General features: G+C 40.2%; 1 protein-coding gene across 9 annotated transcripts in view; it reads left to right on the forward strand.

Annotated features, from left to right (window-relative positions):
• The window catches only part of BCAS3 (BCAS3 microtubule associated cell migration factor), a 344616-nt gene that overhangs the window by 85433 nt on the left and 237100 nt on the right, over window positions 1–22083 (forward strand). For all 9 annotated transcript variants that reach the window (XM_069874131.1, XM_069874133.1, XM_069874129.1 and 6 more), the window contains exons 14-15: window positions 5644–5777; window positions 17170–17434. In XM_069874131.1, the coding sequence (XP_069730232.1) occupies window positions 5644–5777; window positions 17170–17434 (399 nt within the window). The remainder of the gene's footprint in view (window positions 1–5643; window positions 5778–17169; window positions 17435–22083) is intronic.

Genomic DNA, 22083 nt, shown 5'->3' on the forward strand with positions numbered 1-22083 from the left:
GAATTTGTTGTTGAAATCGGATTCTCTTTATTCAGTTAAGTTTTTTTGAGACCAAATTTTGCGACTGTGGCGCATGCGTTCTGCTTGGAAGTATGTGTGTGCTTCCTAGCACTAACGTTTGGCTTAATTTTGACTAGCATCAGCCTCAGAGAAGAGTTAAGTGAGTATAAATAAAACTACTGTGCATAGGTCAGGCCATATGCTTCATAAAACCATGGACCATATAAGCTTGGTCACATCTTAACAAGATACGTACGCAACTGCTTTTGCAAGAGAGCTGCAGTGGAATAGGAATGGAGGGGGTAGGAATGCCAAGGGCAATGTGTGTGGATGGAATCAGGAGCCACTGTAAACGCGGTTCTGCTGAGCTCTCTGATCTTGTAATTTGAAAACCTCTAAAGTATAATATAACATTGCATGGTATCCGTGCTCAAATTTAAAAAATAAACTTTGAGAAGTTGTTCATATTTGTTTATCGCTGCGTGTGTAAATAGCGTGTTTGCTCAATGGCTCTGCATGCGTGGAAATGCAAGAGTTGCATTCTTAAATTAAGTAATAGCCATGAATATACATTTCCTTCATGCAGATGTGTGCCTGCTTTCCTTATATTTGTGCCCTTGGTGTTCTTAAAACAAATCCAACACAGCGCGAACGTGTTGGGTTCTTCAGTGTGTAATTACAGAATGACATTGTTTTGGAAAGCAGAAAACCCTCCTGTTGCTCTGAAAGATGGCATTATTTCAAGTGAAGTTACTCATGAAACTTCAACCCAAGGTGAAATTGTGTGTACCTCATTTGTATGCATATAATAAACAACTCTGCAATTAGGTAGGTGTTATAAATAGGATGTGGTGGAGATGCTTAGGCTGCTCAAGTTTCCTAGATTTTATAGCAAGTACCCAGCCGTGATTTGCTGCTCTCTAATTTTGCCGTTTGGGCTAACCGGCTGACGCCTAGTTGAAGAGAGTTATGTTCCTACAAGGCCACAGAAGCCTTGGTATTCCGTCTCAGTCTCCTTCAGATTGTGGAGAACTCTGTGTACCATCAGCGACTTCAATCCCACCCTTTAGGCCAACCTCATCTATCAAACCCGGGCTGAGAGAGAGCGAGAGGAAGCTCCCAGATAAACATACAGCAGCGCCTAAACTCCTAATCACTCTGGGCTTCCGCTTCCAGGCCCTATAATTAGAAGTCCTTCTTTTCCTTGTATTCCCAGTTGACGCAAATGCTTTTTGTGGCTTGGCACCTCATTTAGGGTGTGGGCTTAGTTTATGGCCAGGCCAGAGTCTGGTTTAGTCTTCTGATACTGCATAAATAGCTCTTAACCCGCAGTCTGCATCTGTACCAGTTTTTCCTTTTATGCATATATTCCCTGTATTTTTTAACGTTGCTATCCTGAAAGCAGCTTATTGTTTCCCAAACAGAATGCATGAAAAATAGGAAGCTGTAAATTAGGGCAAACGTATCTGTTAGGTAAAACAAAGCTCTGGTCATTTATTCTTTTCCACCTAGGATATCTGTTCCTTTGAAACTGGATTTTAATCATCTCTGTGGATTTGAAAAACCACACTGTAAAACAGTTGTTAATTTAAACTTGCTGCACCCCTTGTATTGTGGATAAGCAAAATCGGAGTTTTTGCAGTGAGGTACATACTAAGTAATATCTGCTTTACACATAAATTTCCACTGGGTTCTGCATATGCAAGACTCCCAATTGATTTCAGATGTTATCTGTTAAACAGGGATTAATGCCAGTTTGAAAAACAAGCAGGAAATCCTTGAGAATTATTCACTTTTCATCTATGATTATTCCTACATAAAGTACATCATAAGAGAAAACACTATGGACTGAACTTACGATGGCTTTAACCCATATTTCCGTCTAAAAAGCTTTTTGGGAAAACTGTCACAGGGTCTTTTACAAAGCTGAGTTGAAGTTTCCTGCACTTGAAAGTGAAAGTGAGGTAAAGACCAAGATTCAAGTTTGTATTCGTTTCCTGGGATCAGGCACTTCTTGCTGGGGTGTTGCAGCCGTGCAGCCACCTCTCGTTGCAGGGAAATGGAGAGAGAAACGAAATGGCTGAGCTGTAAGGATTGAAAACTGTGATTCTTCAGTGTGAAGAAATGAGAGCTGGAAAAAACCACACCGAAACCCAAGTCAAATGTTCTAAAACATTGGTGATTTATTGTTTGAATAACAGTAGTAAGGAAGGTATTTCAAAACGCTGTTTTATAAATACACGTTCTTTCACATCTGTGGTATTGTGCTTGGGACCTCTGTGTTGACACAAGTTCTGCAAGTATATATTTGTATTTCAAATGCAAATGTGAGTATGAAAGGTCTTCCTTTAACTAACTGAGAAGTAGTTGCTCGTATAAGTGAAGGGCCCCTTTTCCTTCGGCTTTTGTCTAATAAAATGCATTTATTCCAAACAGTGACAAACAGCAGCATTTTAGATTAGGCATACAAAATCACCAAATCAGATCCCACCCATTTTTCTATTTTTAAGCCAAATCCTTTATGCTCCCAAATGTGTTATCCTTCACCTCTCTGCTCCTTCAGAACAGCAAAGCCAGAAAAAATAGCCAAAACCACACCCCCAAAGAACACAAAACCCAAAAAACCTGAAGGTAACACACATGAATATGGAACCAAGAGCTCTGAACATCATATGGAACTGATCAGACCTGCAGATAGGCAAGCACGTTTCACAGCTTCATTTGCTCAGGTACAATGTATGTCTTCGAAAACCCAAACAGATAACACCATGTGCTGTGTGGATTTGTGACATATGTTGTAGTCTATGATTCCCAAAGCGAGCTCTCTGGCAATGCCCTGCTTGAGGTAAGTAGAGATAACAGACTCTTTGTGAGAAGGGTGAAGTTATATCACGTTCTGCACCCCCAAGGTTTTATTGCACTGTCCGCAGACACCTGTGTTGCTCACCAATACTGGAAACGAGATGCTAGTTAGCTAAACAACTGATAGATTTGATGGACAATGCAGCATGGTAATTCCTGTGTTTTCACTGGCTCGTAATTGTCGTGCAACTCTGTCTCCAACTTCCAGACAGATTTTTGGCTCGTTTAAGGTTGGTTTTTTTTTTTTTTACGATCTTCATTGCCCTGTGCCATGTGATGGGATACACATGAAGAATGCTGTGCTCACATCTCTGGGTGCATTCAGCTCTGCCTCTGTATTTATAAAAGACTTCTAGCGTTTCAGGGAAAGGAAGAAAATTGAGTTTGCTGAGGCCGTCTGTTCTCTGTTGAGAGAAGCCTTATGCATTCACCTCTTCCAGCCTCTCCTTTTCCAAAGGTGCTTTCCATCTGGAATAAGAAAGAGCTCGAAAGGACTAAAAGCACACTCAACTTCTATATAAAGCAATCTAATGCGTGAGGAGAGGCAAACATGGGAATATAGAAAATAAATCCTTACTGTATTGAATTAGAACTTTTGGAATACCCTCACTCCAGTAATAGCAACAGCCTAATTCTAGCACAGAAACCTCTGCTTGCTTCCAGGTTTCTCCACTGGAAATGCTATATATTATTGAGGACCGCACACTTGACTAGTAGGGAAGTGTATTTTGTGATGTTTCAGAACAGAATTAATGCAAATTGTGTGCATAATCCCACACTAAAGACTTGGCTGACTTGCACTTGAGCAACTTTAGCTGTACTTCCTATCAACGCAGTCACTACAAATCAAGGGAATTGCCAGTTAAGCCAACATTAACATCCAGACCAACCTCAACTCACATGCCTTACCGCCCAAACATAATACTCAAATGCACTCATGGATTTCTTAGCTCCATAACAAACTCTCTTTCATTTCTAGCGCTTGGAATCAGAGTGGCAGCCTGTAACAGTAAAAGTACGTCTGCTGGAGGGAATCTTGCTGAGGTCAGATTTAAGATTTAGCATTTGTGTGATTTTGAGGAAATGGATGTGTGCAGCGTGGGTGGCCTCGCTCTCTGTCCAAGCGCTGCCACCATCAGTGGTCAAGCCGAGAAGGAAACTTGCAGGCAATTTTGTCTCTAAATGCAGTTTGATTTCTCCCTGGTTTTGTACCTTACTACTGGTGGACCTTGTAGTCTTCAAACTATTTGTGTCTTTTTGCAAGTTCCTTATTTCATAAGAGTTACAGTCAAGAGAAGGTGAGGCACGCACCAGTTCATGGTCAGGCGAAGCCTGTGATGATGCTGTGTTACCCCGTTTGGAGAATTTGGGACTGTGATGTTCCTCTAGTGAGCCAGGACCTGCTCACAAACCTGCTTTGGCCTCGGAGGAGGGAGCAGCACTGGGGAGTGACGCTGAGCCCAGAAGGTCAAGGCTTTGGTTACTGAAATTCTTCTATTTGGGCTTAAGGGAAGGGGTATTTGAGGGAAAACACTCAGGATAGTCAACTAGTAATGTTGGTTCAATAGAAAAGTTAATTAAACTTAATCTTCACTAAAAGTGTGTTTCTTTGCTGCTCGTGCATGGGAAGTTTTTTTTTAGTTTAAATCTAAAATTTTGTAAGTGCTGTATGTTTGGACTTTAATGGTAACGTGCTACCATTAAATTTCAAGTTTCAATTATGCTTTATATGGTGAATCAACACAACAAGGCGCTATGTGGAAATTCCTGGTTTTCTTCAATAGAGGGAGGGAGGGAAGATTATTTAGAAGACACTTCTACTGTGTACAAAACACTTTGTACTTGGGGTTAATTAAATATCAGAGGATTATTTGGGGTGTTATCTTCTTGAATTTCATTAATAAGCATGGTAATATGGGCAGTTTTATACAAAAAAAACCCCTCTGAAGTTCGTTTACTGTAGTCCTAAAATCTGCCACGATGCTGTACTTTCCTTTTATGTACAAATATACTTCTTTTTGGCATAAAAACTTAAACTTTTTTGGCAAATTGACTTCAAAAATGTTTGTAAATGTTTAAAACTGGGTTATAGACTGACATATAGTGGGAAAAGAAAGTAAATAGCATGTGTAAGTTACTGTGATTCTGCTGCTCATCTAATTTAATCATTTCAGTACATCCCTTGGTGACCTGTTTTCAATGAAGTTAGTACCTAATTTAATATTTCACTTGAAAGCTCTCAACTCTGATTTGCTGCCTTTCAAGTAATAAATCAGTTTTGATTCATATACATTTATAAGAAAGATGCTTCTTCAGGATTGTTTTTGGTACGAGTTGTTTTGGCTGGGTTTTGATAACGTTACAGCTTCCAAAAATTATTATTATGGAGAGGTTGATCTCTTTTATACCGGCTCTTTCCTAGTGAAGTAGCTTTGAGGTTTCACTCTAGCATTTGTCATTTCAGTGCTTCATATTGGTCGTGCAAGTTCTCAGGTGTAGTTAGAATATTCGCATGTTTTTCGATCGGCTTTTATAGATTTGTATTGTAATAATGAAGTAGTGATACTGTTAATGATTTCAGTTGAAGTTCTGATTAATTTTTATTAAGTGAATCCCTTTCAATACAGTAATTTTCTGCAACTGTTTTCTTTTGTTTCTAGAAAACAAAACGTAAGCCGCGCTAGCTTTTTTAGATAGACATTCATAAGCCTCTTCTTCTGCAGTGATTAATCTGTTGTGCTTTTGTGTTTCTTTTTTTCTTTTTCTTTTTTTTTTACCCAGGGATGTTGCTGGTCACTACTGACACGTTAGGCCATGATTTCCATGTTTTTCAAATACTGACACATCCTTGGTCATCATCACAAAGTGCCGTCCATCATTTGTATACACTTCACAGGGGAGAGACTGAAGCCAAAGTAAGTTAAACTATTTGCTGAAGAATAATCCCCAGACACCTTATACATTTTGTGTATGTTGGCACTTTAATGTTTGTTTCAGCACACAAAGAGCCTTTCTTCTGTTATAGCCACAGAAAGGATAAGAGCAGAGCGTTTAACCTGGATAATAATAAATTCTTGCCGTTTACAATGAGGTGCTGTCAGATTTATTCAGATATGGCACTACCTCCAAGGAGCCCAGATTATTAGCTGTGTTTGTACTTAACCTTTTCTCATGCAACATGTTAAACATTTGTCTAGTGCCTGTGAAGGAACTGCCAGGGTTTGCTTGACTTTGGTGGTAGAAGCCAAAGATAGACAATTAAAGAGTTGAAAGGAAGAGTTAATGCAAAGACTGTGATTAACTTTTATCTAGACTTCAGTAGAGTTGGGGAACCTGTTGGAGGCTGCAGTGATGTGCATTTAACTTCCCAGTTTAAAAATCCCATTCTTAAGGGTAGAAGACTGTGTTAGGTTAGTGTCAGGTGAAAAGGTCTGAAATTATGTTTAAAATAATGCTCCATAAACTGATTTACTGGTAAAGTAGAGAAATGTGAGCAAGATCCTTTTTGCTAGCATCACTGCGATAGCAGCAGTGCGGTGTATTATGCTTGAATCCTTCCCTGCAATGCTTTTAGGCATCGGGAGAGCCTCACCTTTGTAGCACTGAGTAACTGTTGAAGAACCTGTTTTAAATACATAAATAAAAATGTCACCACAGGGTAAGAAATGAGTATTGCACTTGCTGATGCAATTACACACTGAAAGCACAGGCTTGTGCCAGTCTGGCAGATGTAAACTAGTGTGACAGAGAGAAGCCTCGGGCGCTGTGATTATGACCCTGACACTGGAAGCTTGGATTATTGTAATACTGTGATTACAGTTCCTTCAGACCGTTTTTTGTCTGTGCATCGTGCTATTTCCCTGAAGGTTTTTTTGCCTTACCTTTGTAGCAAGTAGAATCTGAAAGCCTTATTTAATATAGTAGTGGTTGATAATGTTCCAATCCATGTGAATTTTAAATTACTGGTGGTTTAAATACTCTAAAGCATTGCTGCTACTGTTCTGCAAAGGTGTGAGTGCTATTAAAGGCTATGGTTTATTACAGGAAGGAACAGCCGAATCCAGAAAGTGAGAGGGAGCTCAGAAAAAAATGTCTAATACCTTGGGCAATATATATAGTACTTACCAATAATTTTTATAAGTAGTATAAAGAGCGTTGATATCTGTGTGTATACGTATACTCTGTCATCTATTTGAGCTTGTACTATAATGAATTTAATGTTTTAGAGTTATTTTTGGTTTGCTTTCATCAAAAAATGGGAAGTATCCTATAGTCAATATTGAAAACCAAAGCATAGAACTCCAGTCACTAGGAACAAAGATGTTCTTCTGTATTTTACAGCTGATAAATTTGTTTTCAAGGCATACATTGGAAACCAAACATAACGTGTTTTAAGAATAAACCTTTTTTTTGGTACACGGTTTTTGGAATATAGTATTAGCATCTGTGTGAAGGCATTGCATTAAAATTCTCAGAATCAACATAGTAAAGTTTTTTCCTAGTTTGCCACATAGTTTTCATTTGGAACATGAACAGTATAGCTTTTGGAATGGTATAAAATAGAGAAAAATCTAACCCGTCTGAGGCGTATTGAAGGATTTCACAACTCCCTTGATAATTAAACTATCCAGCAACAATATCACATTGGCAACTGTGATTCTTTATACACATATAGAATTTGAAATATTTACATAACATGATGGATGCTTTTACTTTTTTTTTAATAACGGTACTTCTAGTTGTTTATTGAGAAGAGTAGTAAGTGTTGCTGTTCTTTTGTTCCATAAATGTCATGTGTGAGTAGCTTAGACAAGAATTTTGGAGACTATTCAATGTAATTCTCAAAGCAGATATTCTGAGATACACACTGGAAGCCCTGGTACCTCCTGTCTTGGTTAGAACAGTATATATAAATTTGCAACCAGGCCTTTTTCCTCCCCACCCTTCACTCCCCCCACTTTAAAGCTAATTGTGAATCAAGACCAATGGTCTTAAAGGTCACCTTCTGTACTGGAGCTATAAAATTCTAATTTGTGTTGATGGACATGAGTGATTATCAGTGTCAAAATTGGTTTAGTTAGTACCCATTATAAATTGTTAAAACATTGTTGTTATGCCCTTGTTCTACGTGGTATTTTTATGTCCATTCTGAAAGCATCTGCTTTTGTACGTGAGATTCTGGTCAACAGAGCTTTGCCACACATTTCCCAAATATCCTTCTTTCACAGCCTGATGCGTGATTTTTCTTTCCTTGCTTTGTGATCCGTTGCCGTGTTTCTTGCAAATACTTATCGATACTATAAGACCACTTAGTTCATGGACAAAGAGCTGGTACGTTGGTAGAGTTTATAGAAATTTCACATACTTGTCTGCATGGCTGTGTTTAGGCTGCTGGACACACAGAAGTTCCCTGTACAGGATCACTGCTCCTGCACAAATTGACTGTACATGGAGTGCACTGTAAGGCGTTCTTTCCCAGAAGTCTTGCATCTACAGTGTATGCCTTGTGTAATAAATACATGGCATGCAGTGTTGTTTAGGAGCAGAAGTTTGGGAACCAAATATATCAGTGTTCCAATGTTTGAATTGTAATTTCACACAGCCTTGGGGTATCCCCTTTTGCAGGGCTGCAGAATTCCCAGGCTCTATTTTGCCTTGTCTTTAGCAGTTGGAAGGCAGAGCGATAGCTGGGTATTTCTCATCTGTCTCCTAAGAGAAGGTGACAGAAGTCCCTTCTGTCATTCATACACAGAAGCATCTTAAGTGGATTGAGTTGCATGCTTAATGTACATTAAAGAAAAAGAAGCAAGTGGTGTGATTTAATAATGGTGTTTTCTGATCGATTTACTGCAATCAAGCAGTGTCTCTAAGTCACCCATGTGTCTTTCTTGAGTCAGATAGCTTATATGGTTGCTTTGACTTAATAAAGATAAAGAATATATGCTTCAACATGCATTCATTTTTCTAAATTCCAGACAAATTCTGGTTTGGGGCTGAGAAATTTCAGTCCAAAAGACTGTTTCTACTTTTTCCTGACCGTTTCTGAAATATAGAGACTGGTTGCAAAGACTTCTGCAGAGGTTTTGTCTTCTTCCATGGACATCAGGATCTTGTTCTTAGCCAAAGCAGAATTTATGCAAAGCATTTGCAGTGGGTTGGCCACTCCAACCCAGCAGTGTCACTGAAATCAGACCGTTAATGAATGGGATGAAATAGAGGCTTTGTACTTTGAATTGTATAAAAGGAAAAATGAAGTTTGATCTTAATATAGAATGTTATGTTTGCACTGACAGTTCATCCTACGCTGTTTGCAACATTTCTGCTGGATGGAGGAGAAAGGGATGAGGCTGTTACAAGTCCCTCCACGAGATAAGCTGTCCCTGTAGTGAAATGTTGCTCACAGCACGTTTTGCCTGATATTCAATATATATATTTAATATATATATGACGGTACAGAGTTTCTGAACAACTGATGGTCGTTTTTTGCTGGAGCGGTGTCCGAAGGCACCTGCTAGCCAGCTTCTGGGTGTTTCTGTTAGTGATCTTCCTTTTAGGGCTTGTCTGCCCCACCAGTCCCCTTGGTGTTGCCTTCATGATGCTGAGGGAGTTTTAGGTACTGTTCTTGGTGAGTTAGGGGTTCTGAGCTTCCATTCTCCTTGATAATGGAGTTAAGGGTAAGTGGTAGTAGCATCCTCTGTGACTGTTCACAGTTGTTCTTCATAACATGGTTTTCCTTTTCTCTTTTTGCATGCTTTGAACAATGAGATAGAGTATTACTGAGTTTTAAAGTGTTGTTACTGCAAATCTGTGTTGTATTTGTGGACTTCGAGCAGCAAATATAGGAAGAAGCCTTCTGTGCTGAATAAAACATTGAGTCAGAACTGTGAAGATCACTCGGTTTCTAACAAAGCCACTGACTTTTTCATGTGGTTTGCAGGAAGATGGGGTAAGGAAAGTGGACCTCTGTCTCATAAGGGAGTTGTGAGGACAGTGATCATGAAGGAATGTGAAGTGCTTTAATACTTTATTGGTTTGAGTGATGCAAGTCCCAAGGTCACAACATTCCAAGTTACTTTTCTGTAAACACAGAAGTCACCATTTCAGTTACATTGGATTAATATTGTTTAGTCTTTAAGTGCCACTTATGCTTTGGAATTTTTTTTTTTTTTTTACTTAAGAGAACAAACCCCAGTATGTTTGGTGCAATGTGTTACACTGTGAAGGTTCACTGCCATCAGTGGTTGAGTTAACCACACCAGAAAGAGAAACGAAGCTCTCAGAGAATGAGTACTTGCACACTTCAGCTGTGATGCACATTTTGGTTAAGGATGCTCTTCTTGTCCTACAGCTCTTGCATTGTAATTCAATGCTTTCTGCACTTGTATTTTTATCCAAGAGCTTTTTTGAAGGTTTTTAATAAAGGTATAGCGTGTTCCGAACTGAGGAAGCTCAATTACTTGCAGATGAAAGTTAGACTGTCACCTGATGATCCTTTCTCTTTGATCCGAAATTGTAAACAGAAAAAAAAAAAATCCCTGAAAACAGTATTATCTCAGCCCAGAACAAATAAACGTAACGATAGCATCGGTGGGCTGGTGGCCAGGGTCCTCTCTAATCTTCTACGCTGTCAGACTTTTGTTATTCTGACTCTCAAAATGCTATTATAACTGACTTCAGTCCACATAGGTAAACACAGGGAATGATAAAAACATTCCAGCGTGTGTTGCCCCAGAACACATGCAATTTTACACTCTTCTAGGGAACGCGTGAATGTTTTTGTGACGTAATTTCATAGAGACCGGTCAAGGTTGTGTCACGTACCCTGTCCAGGCAGTGAAACATTGGAATCGTTTACAAACTTTGATGTCAACCTCCCTGGTTAATAGGAATTTCTTCCTACCTTTCGGCATAATTGTGTAGCTGCAATTATTGAAATAGCCTCTGGAAGACAGGCTTTCCTTTTCTGGGAAGGAATCTGGGACAGTCTTGAAATAATAAAGATTGATTTAGGGAAGTTGATTTGTCTTTGAGGAAAGCAGACAGTAAGAAACTGTTGCAAACAGGAGCTTAACCGTCTTGAGGAGACAGCTCCAAGCAGAGTGGTGTTTGCCACGTTGGTTGTTAACAGAGAGCAGCTACTTTGGCCGAAGGACCCTACGTGAATGTCTCACTGTGCCCAGATTCTGCCATTGGTTTTATACAGAAATGAAATCCATTTTGACGACTCAGGGAGGCAGAGTTGGGTCTGTGCGAGTCTGATAAATTTTATTGTGTAGTCTATAATTATATTATTTTTTCTTTTGTGTTTGTTGCTACATTTTCTCAACCAAAAAAATTCAAGTACAGACCAGTTTTCTAATGTATTTTGACCCTTGCCTTCTCAGTCCTGCTGCTCTTTCTCATTGTTTGAGGATGTTGTTTTCTTATTTCTGGCATCTCACTGCATGGCATAATTAAATACTTCAGTCGTGTCCTTCAAGTAATGGTGTGTTTCCTCTGTGACAGTGCATAGTGTGCATGAAACTGGGTTAAGTTCCTGTTGCAGCAGTGCTAGTCATGCTTCATTGTTGTTCCACTTCACTATTGAAATTTAATTTAATGCAGTGAAACACACAAGAATATACACATTGTTCTGGTTTAACTCACCACAACTGAAAATGAGGCGCTAGGGGAAAAATAAAGAGCCCTAGGAAGATCAGAATGCATTTTAATAGTTGTTTCACAGTAATCACTGTGAAAATAACATGATTAAGTGCTGTGAGCTTTGTTTTCTCACTGTTGCATTATGCACATACATCAGGAATGGATTTGCCTGGGTAGGGACTGTGATAGCCCAGTAAAACTCCTTCTCCTCTCTAAGACTGTCAGTGATAGGATATGTTCAAGCATTGTGCAGCAAATAAGTACAATATTAACTTTTCGAAGCCCTGAAATACAGAGGCTGGGTAGGGGCTGCCAGTCATTCCCAAGAGCGGTGGTAAACAAGGTCACCGCCTGTCCCATGGGATTGCGTGTGTAATCAGCCGTTCCTCTGACTATCCTCTCACTGCTTTTAAAACTCGTTTTCTATGTGCTGCCCTCACTCCTGGTTTTGGTTTTTTTTCCGTTATGGGTTGAATTTTTATTATTTTTTTTTAAATTTTGTGACTATGTTCTAACTAACAGTGTTTGGAGAAGCTGTGGAAGAAGGAAAGAATGATAGCAAAAATAATATCTGCCGTTAAAAATAAGTGAATGTATGTCAGCTTTGATGCCTTCACAGAATCACAGAATAACCAGGTTGGAAGAGACCCACCGGATCACCGAGTCCTTCACCGAGTTCGATTCAGATGATTTCCTCCAGATTTTCAGAATATCAGCAGTAATTTTTTGATCTGTACAACCTTGAAAGCCACCCCTCAGAAGGGCTGGTGACACATGATGGGTCCTCGTAGGACTCCATGTATTAAATTACGCGACTGCCTCACCCAGGTCAGACTCTGAAGGTGTCTGCTAAGTTCTCATTCAGTTTTCTGCAGTATTTTACATAGTATTTGAAACGCAGGGAAATAGGATAGTGGAGGTTAAAACGAATCAAAGGAGATGAGTAATTGAAGGAGAACAGGATAAGATAGTATAAGCCTGAAAAGAATTTATGAGGGTTAGAAGTGAAGGCTTTGGTGGAAAGGGTTGCAAGAAACAAATGGTGAAGGTGAGAGACATGACAAAGGTGAAGGAAGCTACGTGGTGGAGTACTCACTGTATAATACAAGCTGAAAGACTTAATAAAATTGAAAGACTTCTTTCCTAGCAGCTGCTGAGAAAACCTTTCTCAGATGTGCACTGTTATCCTTATAATGTTCTGTGGTTGTCTTTTAGCCATATTTTCTTGAGCCTTTGGGCAAGAAAAAGCTTTGGTGCTTGTAATCTTGTAGTATCCAGGGATTTCACTGAGACATTTGCATATGCAAGAAATGTACCTTGAAGCTTAAGGATCCAAACTGCTCACAAATTAGGAGGAAGAGATGATGGTAAAGCTAGGAGAGAGCACCGATGTTCCCATCTAAGTATTTAGTAATGCAGTTTAAAATATCTTAAGGTTTCCCAAGTTAAACAAAATCTCAGGTCTGTAATTCCTTTTCCTGGCCCAGACAGAAGGGGACAGATAACATTTTGAAATACAGACATCGGTATTAAATCTGATGTTGACCTTGAGCTATAGAATAAACTTGGCATCATAAGAGCCCTAGTGTACTTTGTGCTTTATTAACATATAGCTGTAAACACTATGGGGTCTTGATTGATCTTTGGGATCTAAACATTACATCATAATTAACAACAACTCCAGAAATATATTACAAATACATGAAATAATAGTACATTAACTTAAAGAACAGCAATAAATTGCAACGCTTAGCATAAACTTGAAAACCACTAATGGGCCACTGTGCAGTTTGTTTATACTCAAAGCAGTCAAGAACTCTGTGTAATGTACAGTAACCGTGTGGTGGATAACAGCAAGTCTGATGTGATAATTTATACATTTTCTTTCCATGGACACACACACAGCTGATATTTTGAAGGTATTTCTGAGACTGCCGTGACGAGCGTTCTCCTCTCACCTTGGTCCACTGCTTTCTTCCAGGTCTGGTGGAAAGTTGTGAACCGCCTTGCATTGCACAGATGGATTTGAGCTGCTTTGATGTGAATGTACTTAATTAATGGCCTTCTATGAAATATTCTCTGGTTGTGGTACTGCTACTCATCATGCCTCTGTAAAAGACCAACGAGGCCATTTTTGAGCCTGGTTGGAGATGGGTGGAATTACCACATGTGTAACAGTAGCTTCCAAAATAGCTTTTCTCACTGCTGAGTAGGCTTTCATAGCTGTATTCCCATAAATTTTAATTCATTTCACACTCGTCTGTCAACACTTTTTTTTCCTTGTTATTGCTGTCTTAAAACCCTGCCTGTTCTCTGCCTCTGTGGTTTCAGCCATATTTTAAGTAGTCCTGACCGTGATCCCCGCTCTCCAACTGCAGCGAGTGTTTGTGTTTGCTATTTTACAGAGAGCATTTTGGATTAGGTTGTTCCAAATTTTCTTCCTGAAGATCAGGAATATTTTTTTCTGCCTAATGTTTACATTGAGAAAAAAACATCCTGTAATGAATGTTTGCAAGTTTCTTGGCTTGTGTTGTCACATGCCGGGGCAGTTGTGTGTGTTTTTAAAACAACGTAATCTTTAGGATGCATACTGAAATCACAGTATTAATATAGAAACTGATGCATCTCTGTTATGCAGAACAGTGAGGTACATTTTTTTGCCTTTATAATCATAGAATAACCAGGTTGGAAGAGACCCACCGGGTCATCGAGTCCAACCATTCCCATCAATCACTAACCCATGTCCCTCAGCACCTCGTCCACCCGTCCCTTAAACCCCTCCAGGGAAGGTGACTCAACCCCCTCCCTGGGTAGCCTGTTCCAGTGCCCAATGGCCCTTTCTGTGAAAATTTTTTTCCTGATGTCCAGCCTGAACTTCCCCTGGTGGAGCTTGAGGCCATTCCCTCTTGTCCTGTCCCCTGTCACTTGGGAGAAGAGCCCAGCTCCCTCCTCTCCACAACCTCCTTTCAGGTAGTTGGAGAGAGCAATGAGGTCTCCCCTCAGCCTCCTCTTCTCCAGGCTAAACACCCCCAGCTCTCTCAGCCGCTCCTCATCAGGCCTGTTCTCCAGCCCCCTCACCAGCTCCGTTGCTCTTCTCTGGACTCGCTCCAGAGCCTCAACATCCTTCTTGTGGTGAGGGGCCCAGAACTGAACACAGGATTTGAGGTGCGGTCTCACCAGTGCCAAGTACATAATCTCAAAGTACATAATCTCAAAGTATATAATCTCAAAGAGATGTCCTCTAAAAATGCTCCAACAAATAACATGAGAGGATACACGATGCAAATGAGTGAAAGCAGCGATTTAAAGATTTGGGCTGTGAAATCAGTTGGAATGCAGGAAGGCAGAGCTGGAAGAGGAACAGGCAGCCCAAGACTGTCCTGTAAACACAGCTCAAAGGTGGTAGCTTGCAGGGAGATTTGTGAAGGCCTTCCTGATAGCTTTGGTTTCAGAGGAGAACATTCTTCTGCAAGGTGCACGTAGCTACAGAACAAGGCAGAATATCCAGAGGGCTGGGGCACCTCCCATACGAGAACAGGCTGAGAGAGCTGGGGTTGTTCAGCCTGGAGAAGAGAAGGCTCTGAGGAGACCTTATAGTGACCTTCCAGTGCCTGAAGGGGCTACAAGAAAGCTGAGGAGGGACAGGTCACAAAGACTTGGAGTGATATGGCGAGGGGCAATGGGGATAAACTGGAGGGGGGCAGATTTAGGCTAGACGTAAGGAAGAATTTCTTCTCTATGAGGGTGGAGAGGGTGGCAATTTGTATAAAGTCCTTATGTTTAATTTTGACTGGTAGAAATCACCCCTCTTAATGGCATGTATTGAGATGATCTTGGTGCCAGTTTTTCTCTGACCCCACAGCTTCTTCGGGGTTTCTTTTTTTGGCTCTTGTTAATCCCTGTGGGGTCTCTAATCCTGTTGGAGCAATCTATTAGGGTGAAACGCTTTGTAGGCAGACTAGGAGCTCTAAGTGCTATGACTTTGTGTCAGTAAGACCAGAATCACGGAAAGTGCTAAACCTGTCAGATTTGGGGGAGATTGTTTAGCTATATCATTAGCAGATCATTTGGGTATGTCATCAGAATTGAAAAGAGCAGGTGGGTAGCGCTGTTTTGTAGTTTATCTATGTAATGTTGATGAAGCATTTTGTGTCGTGGCAGTCTGTCAGGCAAATATCTTGTCACAAGTCACAAGACTTAAATCCTTTTTTTATCTCAAAGGCTCCAGGGCTCAGTTGGAAACTTGCACTTTGATGAATACTCGCTGCTTTTGTCTGGAATAGCTGGAGTGCATTTCTGGAATATTTGTCAAGATTTTATCAGTGTTTACTCCAATTTGAGTACCTCTAGTGTATTGTAAAACTGGCTTCAGTGAAATCTTAAAGAATTTTATTTAGTTTATGCTGTTTGATAATATAATGAAAACTAATCCTTCGTCTATATGTTTGTTTGCCCTGTTAAATCCCACTTGGGTATGTGGTTCTTTTTAGTCACCTTTCACCTTTAAAAACATTTTGTAAGAAACATTTTAATTTTTTTTTGCTATGATAAATCATTTTAACCCAGACTACTTGTTTTCTTGAGTTGTCTGCCAGTACAGGGTTGGAAACAAACTTTAATCTCTCTTTTAAAGCATTCCTTCAGGAAGAAGAATTTGCTTTTCCTCAAAGTATTGTGTAGAGCACACTTAAAAGAATTAAACCCTTTCGAACTTTGTATCTGAGATCTATACAAGGAGTAACTATAGTAGAAAATATTTAACTGTATTTTTATATTAGCTACAAGACTGAGCATTTTAAGCTATAATAAGACTTGTGTTTCTTAGATGTGGATAAGCAGTCATGTGCATAAGAAGAAATGTAACTGGGGTCTTTCCTGGGACTTTAATAGCAGATTAATAAAGATTGTTATGTGTAAAATGGAGTGGTTTTCTAGAAAGAAATGGTCAAAGTTGTTCAGTTCCTTGCCAGAATTTCAAAATGAAAAAAGAGCGTAAGTCCAGGGGTACCTGGATAAATGGTAATTCCACCAAGGGATAAACCGATAATAGTGGGATTAGAGACCATTATTGTCAGCTTTTGAAAATACATTGATTTGGGGTTTGTTAAGGTTATATAGGACGTGGTATTTCTGTTGACTTAAAATGCGGTTTTGAGTGCCAGTATTTGTCCAAATCAGGCCCAGTGGTGAGATTTCTCTCTTGTTCTCATCTCTCCCTTTACCTCTTTATGGGTAATCTCTAAAAACTGAAGTAAACAAGCAAGAGACAAAACATGTAGTTGAAATGATTTCCCAGCTCTTTTTAGAACTAAGTTCTCTTTGAAAATTACACTGAGCTCTTCTGGCTTTCTGTAGTCCTTTGCAGCGTGGATGATTTCCATAAGTTAGGCCTGTTGAAAAGAGAAATCTTGGAATCTTTGGAAAAGTAGACAAACTTTGGAACTGGGTGTGGTACTGCTGTTCATATTTGTAATATATAATGAATATATGCTGAATACCAAGTTCGTTGGTATATATGCAAAAATAAAGGTTATGCCTAGAGTTAGGGTTTTTTAATTCACTTTTCCAACAAGTTTTGTCTTTGTTTAGAACGTGATAGTCCATTTCCTGTGTTAGATGTGTGTACGTTGGTAACTGCATTCCCATTTTGCTCCTGTTTCCTAGGTACAGGATATCTCCTTCAGCCATGACTGTCGTTGGGTTGTGGTCAGCACGCTTCGTGGCACTTCCCATGTTTTTCCTATCAATCCGTATGGTGGCCAGCCCTGTGTCCGAACACACATGTCACCCCGGGTGGTAAATCGCATGAGCCGATTCCAGAAGAGCGCAGGGTTGGAAGAGATCGAGCAAGAGCTGACGTCTAAGCAAGGAGGACGCTGTAGCCCGGTTCCAGGCCTGTCAAGCAGCCCATCTGGCTCACCGCTCCATGGTAAACCCCTTTTTTTTCTTATGTTCCTCCCATTTACGCTGTCAAGAAGCCTTTCTCCTTGAATTATTAATGCTCATGTCCTCTAAGATGTTTCAGTACCTGCTGTGTAGCTGCCTGGCTCAAAAAGATTTGGTTCCTAAATACCTTTAGAGATGATGGCCTAAAGTTCTTCATAGCCTTTCAGCTTCACATTCCAGTAGTAATTGCTCACAGCCTGAACTACAGGAACATTGGTTTTACTGGAGATTGCAAGAGTTGTTCGTTTCATTCTCTCTGCCCATGTAGTTTGTGCCACTAAAAACCGAGTTCCTTAAAATAAGGAGCTGCAGGTATTGTGCAGATGATTTTGTAACCTGTGCAGATGATCTAGGAATGAGTCAAGGTAGACTTTAGCAAGATAGTTCTCATTTTGCAGCTAGCTTAAGTAGGCTGTACTATCACAGTTGTGTTATTAATTTCCATACTGAACTGAAAATTTGGGGGTCTTTAGATTTCAAGTTTTGTGTCCATCCAGCACAAAGTCAATAATCTGCTCTGTATTCAAATGCAGTTACCCAAAATTCTCATTGTTCATCGGACTCGAGGATCGTGAAGCACATATGGATATCCAGAATAAATACTGTCAGAGGAGAAATTTGGAAACCAGGCAATGTGATGGCATAGGTTTTGTCCACCTTTTTTGAGGGATGAGGGGATTGGGCGAGCAATGTGACAAATAACGTGCACAGGGAAAAAAATGAATCTATAAGAATGCATCTGTACAATCTGCTCCAATGGTGGATGTGCTTTGGAGAAACTAAATGGAGGTGAAGGGGAACCTCTGATAAAGGTTCAAAAATCATCATTGTCCCAGCTACTTCAGTTTCGTCTATGCTGTTCTTTTTTCCCCTTCTCTTTGACGAGCTCTGTACTGGAAACTGCTTGTTTGGATTCAGGATTTGCTGCATCCTTACTCCTTTCTAGTAAAAGCAAGTCACAGCTTCCACTGAAGTGAGTTTAAATAGCAGTTTGGTTCAGGTAGCCACCCATTTCCAGGCTGAGAGGATTAAAAAGGGCAAGGAACAGCCCCCCTTCACTAATGATGTGCTGAATTAGAAGTGCTTATGAAAGCCCAGCTCTGTGCTGTCATAGTCAATGTCTTTGCTGCAATAGAGAGAACCTTTGTGGGGTTTCTAAATCAAAGGAACATTTTTATGACTTGTTGATTATTAAGGGAACCAGAATTTTCTCAGAAAAAGCCTTTTCTCCTTTCTTTGGACTTTTCCAAAGTTTTCTGCAGACCTGTTCTGGAGCTGTGCTTTTCTGCCTGGAGCTGAAGGAAGGCCCCCAAAACGTGATCAGCAGTTTCCTTCTCCTTGGAGACAGTTGTGCATCTACCATTTTACTTTTCTGTCGCTGTACAGCAGCTCAGCATATCAAGCTTGAAACAGACTGGGGAGTGCAATAAAGGTTTCCTATGGCACATCCAATCCCTTTTAACTGTTGACATCACGTAGCAGAAAGGAAGGAACTACAATTTGTGTAGCTTTCATCCAACCAATTCTGTTTTCTGTCAAGGGAAACAGCAGTAAGTTTTTGCCTTTACAGTAGTCTTAGGTACATTTGAAGTTTTGAATAGATTTGACCCTTTCTTTTTTTAAAGACAGCAGTTTCATTTGCTCTAGGATCCTCATGGTGAGCAGATTTTCTCAGCAGAAGACAGACATGCAGGGATGAGTTACTGAGAGTAATGCAGCAGCATTTATGGAAGTGTCACAAGGGCTGTAAGGCTTCAGTTTTCAAATGTCTGTTTTGAAATACAAATAAATCAGATTTTTTTTCCCCGAGGTCTTTGTGCAGTGGTCACTGCTTGAAATTATCTCCATATAATGAATTAGCTCCGTTTGAAGGCTGCAGTGGACACTTGAAGATTAGGACAGGAAGGTAACTTTAGTTTCTGGACAACTTAACACAGGTTGTGCTTATCACATTCTCACAGTATTGAAGAGTTTGAAGGTGGACACACAGTAAGAATGGGTGTTAGTAACTTGCAAACCTTAGGAAAAAAAGATAAAATTGTTTGGTTTTAAATAATCCATTTGGTAAAATACTGAAATATTTCCAGAGGATTTTTGAATGTGGAGTCATGTCATCATTACTTTTCTGTCCTTTGCAATCTGGAAAAGTTCTGATAAAACCTAAGTTAGAAAAATTGATGCTAATCCCTCTGCTACCATTTCTTCCCCATTACAATAGCGTTGCTACAACCTTAGGCCAAAGGACCAGCCTTCAGTGAGCAAAGCACTTGCTTGTTATCTTCTTTTCTGATTATCAATTGTAACCTATCGATGTTAACTTGTGATTAGCTTTTGTTCTTGTAAATATTTTCGGTGTTCAGGCTTTGTAATATTTCTCTCACTTGTTTTTTAACTCCTAGTTTCAAAATGAAACTGTTTGCTGTGTATATAGTAGCAAGGCAATCTATTTACATTTCGTTCCAGTACGCTAGGATCTGTTTACCCTTACAATGTCAGCCTTTATAGGGGGTGGGGATGATTTCATTTCCAAATGAATCATAGTTTGGCTTTGTTCTTTTTAACAGAATGAAGTAAACTGTTAAAGAGAAGATGATAAAGAGATACTTCCTTTGCACCTTTTATAGCTAACACAGATTTTGCTGGGGTTATTCTGTCTGTTAATCCAGTGAGGTTGTATTTTTGTCATTCCATTGGATTGCCAGAGTGTATTGTCGGTAATATCCAAGTTAGGGTGGGATCCTTTTATGGGCTTTTACTATTATAAGACTACTATGACATCAGTTGGTTGTGAGACTGAAAATTAGGGTAAAATATGGCCTTATATGACCTTTTTACTTGTATAAAATGGTGTTCATGGCACTTGCCTGTCTCACAGATACTCTGTGGGGATTAATGGATGAGTAGTTAGAACACAACTATGTCCCTCATTATACAAATGTATCCCGTGTTATCTTCAGGACATCCATGTGTGAATGGCAAGGAGTGTTTAGCTGTGGAAATGCAGTGCTTTACTTGGAAGACTGAAAGCTCTAGATAATTATTTTATTCTGCAAACTAAAATGTACAGTATGTTATGATCTTTATTTCTTGCACCACCAGTAAGTTAAAGTCTCTCTAGCTCTACTAAGAGGTTTTTATGTTGTTGGCCACAGGGATTTCCAGTATCGGAACCAGCCATAATGTCTAATAGTAAGTTAAGCACACATTGGACCTGCAGCTACACATCCACACATCCTATAATAATACCATGCTCTGAATTTGTCTTATTGTTTTGTTGGGGAATCATGTATTTACTTGGATGGTGTAGTTTTGCCAAAAGACCGTTCTCGCTATACAGTGATTCTGTTTCACATCTAATGCTGAAATAGAGGATATGAATTTAGAATTATGAAAAACCATGTTGTTATCTATATATTGCATTCAGGCTTCTATTTAGCTCTTTAAAAGTATTTTAGTATAGCCTGTTTTTCATTGGAAAACCTTTCAATTTTGAAAATCAGGAAGGTTTTCTCTCACGTTTCCTTTGTTTGTTACAATCGCAGCGCGATTAAAATCTGAGCATAAAACTAGAAGTTCGATAAACATGCAGCCTGGGATGCTTTAAATATTTTCTCGTTACTTTTCACTATTTCCCAGAGTGAAACTCCTTTTACTAGAAGAATTCTTATGGGAAAGCGGAGTTGAAAGGACTGACATCATCAGCCCTTCCTGAAAAACAGATTGGTTTCCTTTAAGTAACACTCACTTAAGAAACCACCTATTTAGAGAGAGGCAGACAAAAATAGTTTCAAAGAAAATTAACTGTATAATAACGTGGAGCGCTGGAGGGCAGTTCCTCTCCCGAGTTTGACTCCAGAGCCGGCGCTGTGAACACGAGCCGATAGGACTTATTCAAAAAGGCATTTTTTAAGCTTTATTTTCTCCTCTTTGTAAACCGTAGCTTCTCTGGACAGAAAATCGCGTTGATAAATGTATAAAACAACAGAACGAGGTGCGGAATAGGCTTGAATTTTGCTTCTAATCCGCTTCGAACGTTCCTGTTTGTTTAATCCACGGGACCGCGCTGCGCTGGGTTTGTTTGATTTTTTTTTTTTTTTATTTTATTTTATTCGAGCGTCCTTTCACCTAATTGCTTTTCCAGCTTCCCCTGGCAGTTGGAGTTCTCCTGCAAATCCCTTTCCCACCCCATCCGTCTCTGCCCCGGCTGGTGTTGAAAGGCGCCGCCGCCTCTGCCCGGCGCTGCGGGGCGAGGCCGCCAGGGGGCGCCCTCCACCCGCCCATCGGCCCCGGGGCCGGGATGGGGGTGGTGAGTGGAGGGGGGGATTGGGGTTGGTTCGCTTCTCTATTAAACGTGATGGTTTGAGTTGGGGGAGTCCACACGTGGCTTCTGCCGCGCACAACGCGCCTGACTGACACTCCAGTTCGCTTAGGATCGTAGAGTCGGTTGGCTCCAGGCTTTAGGGATCTGAATAGGCTGGACCGCTGGGCTGAGAGCGATGGGATGAGGTTTAACAAGGCCAAATGCCGGGTCCTGCACTTGGGGCACAACAACCCTGGGCAGATACAGACTAGGAGAAGTCTGTCTAGAAAGCTGCCTGGAGGAGAGGGACCTGGGGGTGTTGGTTGAACATG

Source organism: Phaenicophaeus curvirostris, chromosome 21, assembly GCF_032191515.1.
Source record: "Phaenicophaeus curvirostris isolate KB17595 chromosome 21, BPBGC_Pcur_1.0, whole genome shotgun sequence".
In the NCBI taxonomy this organism is placed as follows: Eukaryota; Metazoa; Chordata; class Aves; order Cuculiformes; family Cuculidae; genus Phaenicophaeus; species Phaenicophaeus curvirostris.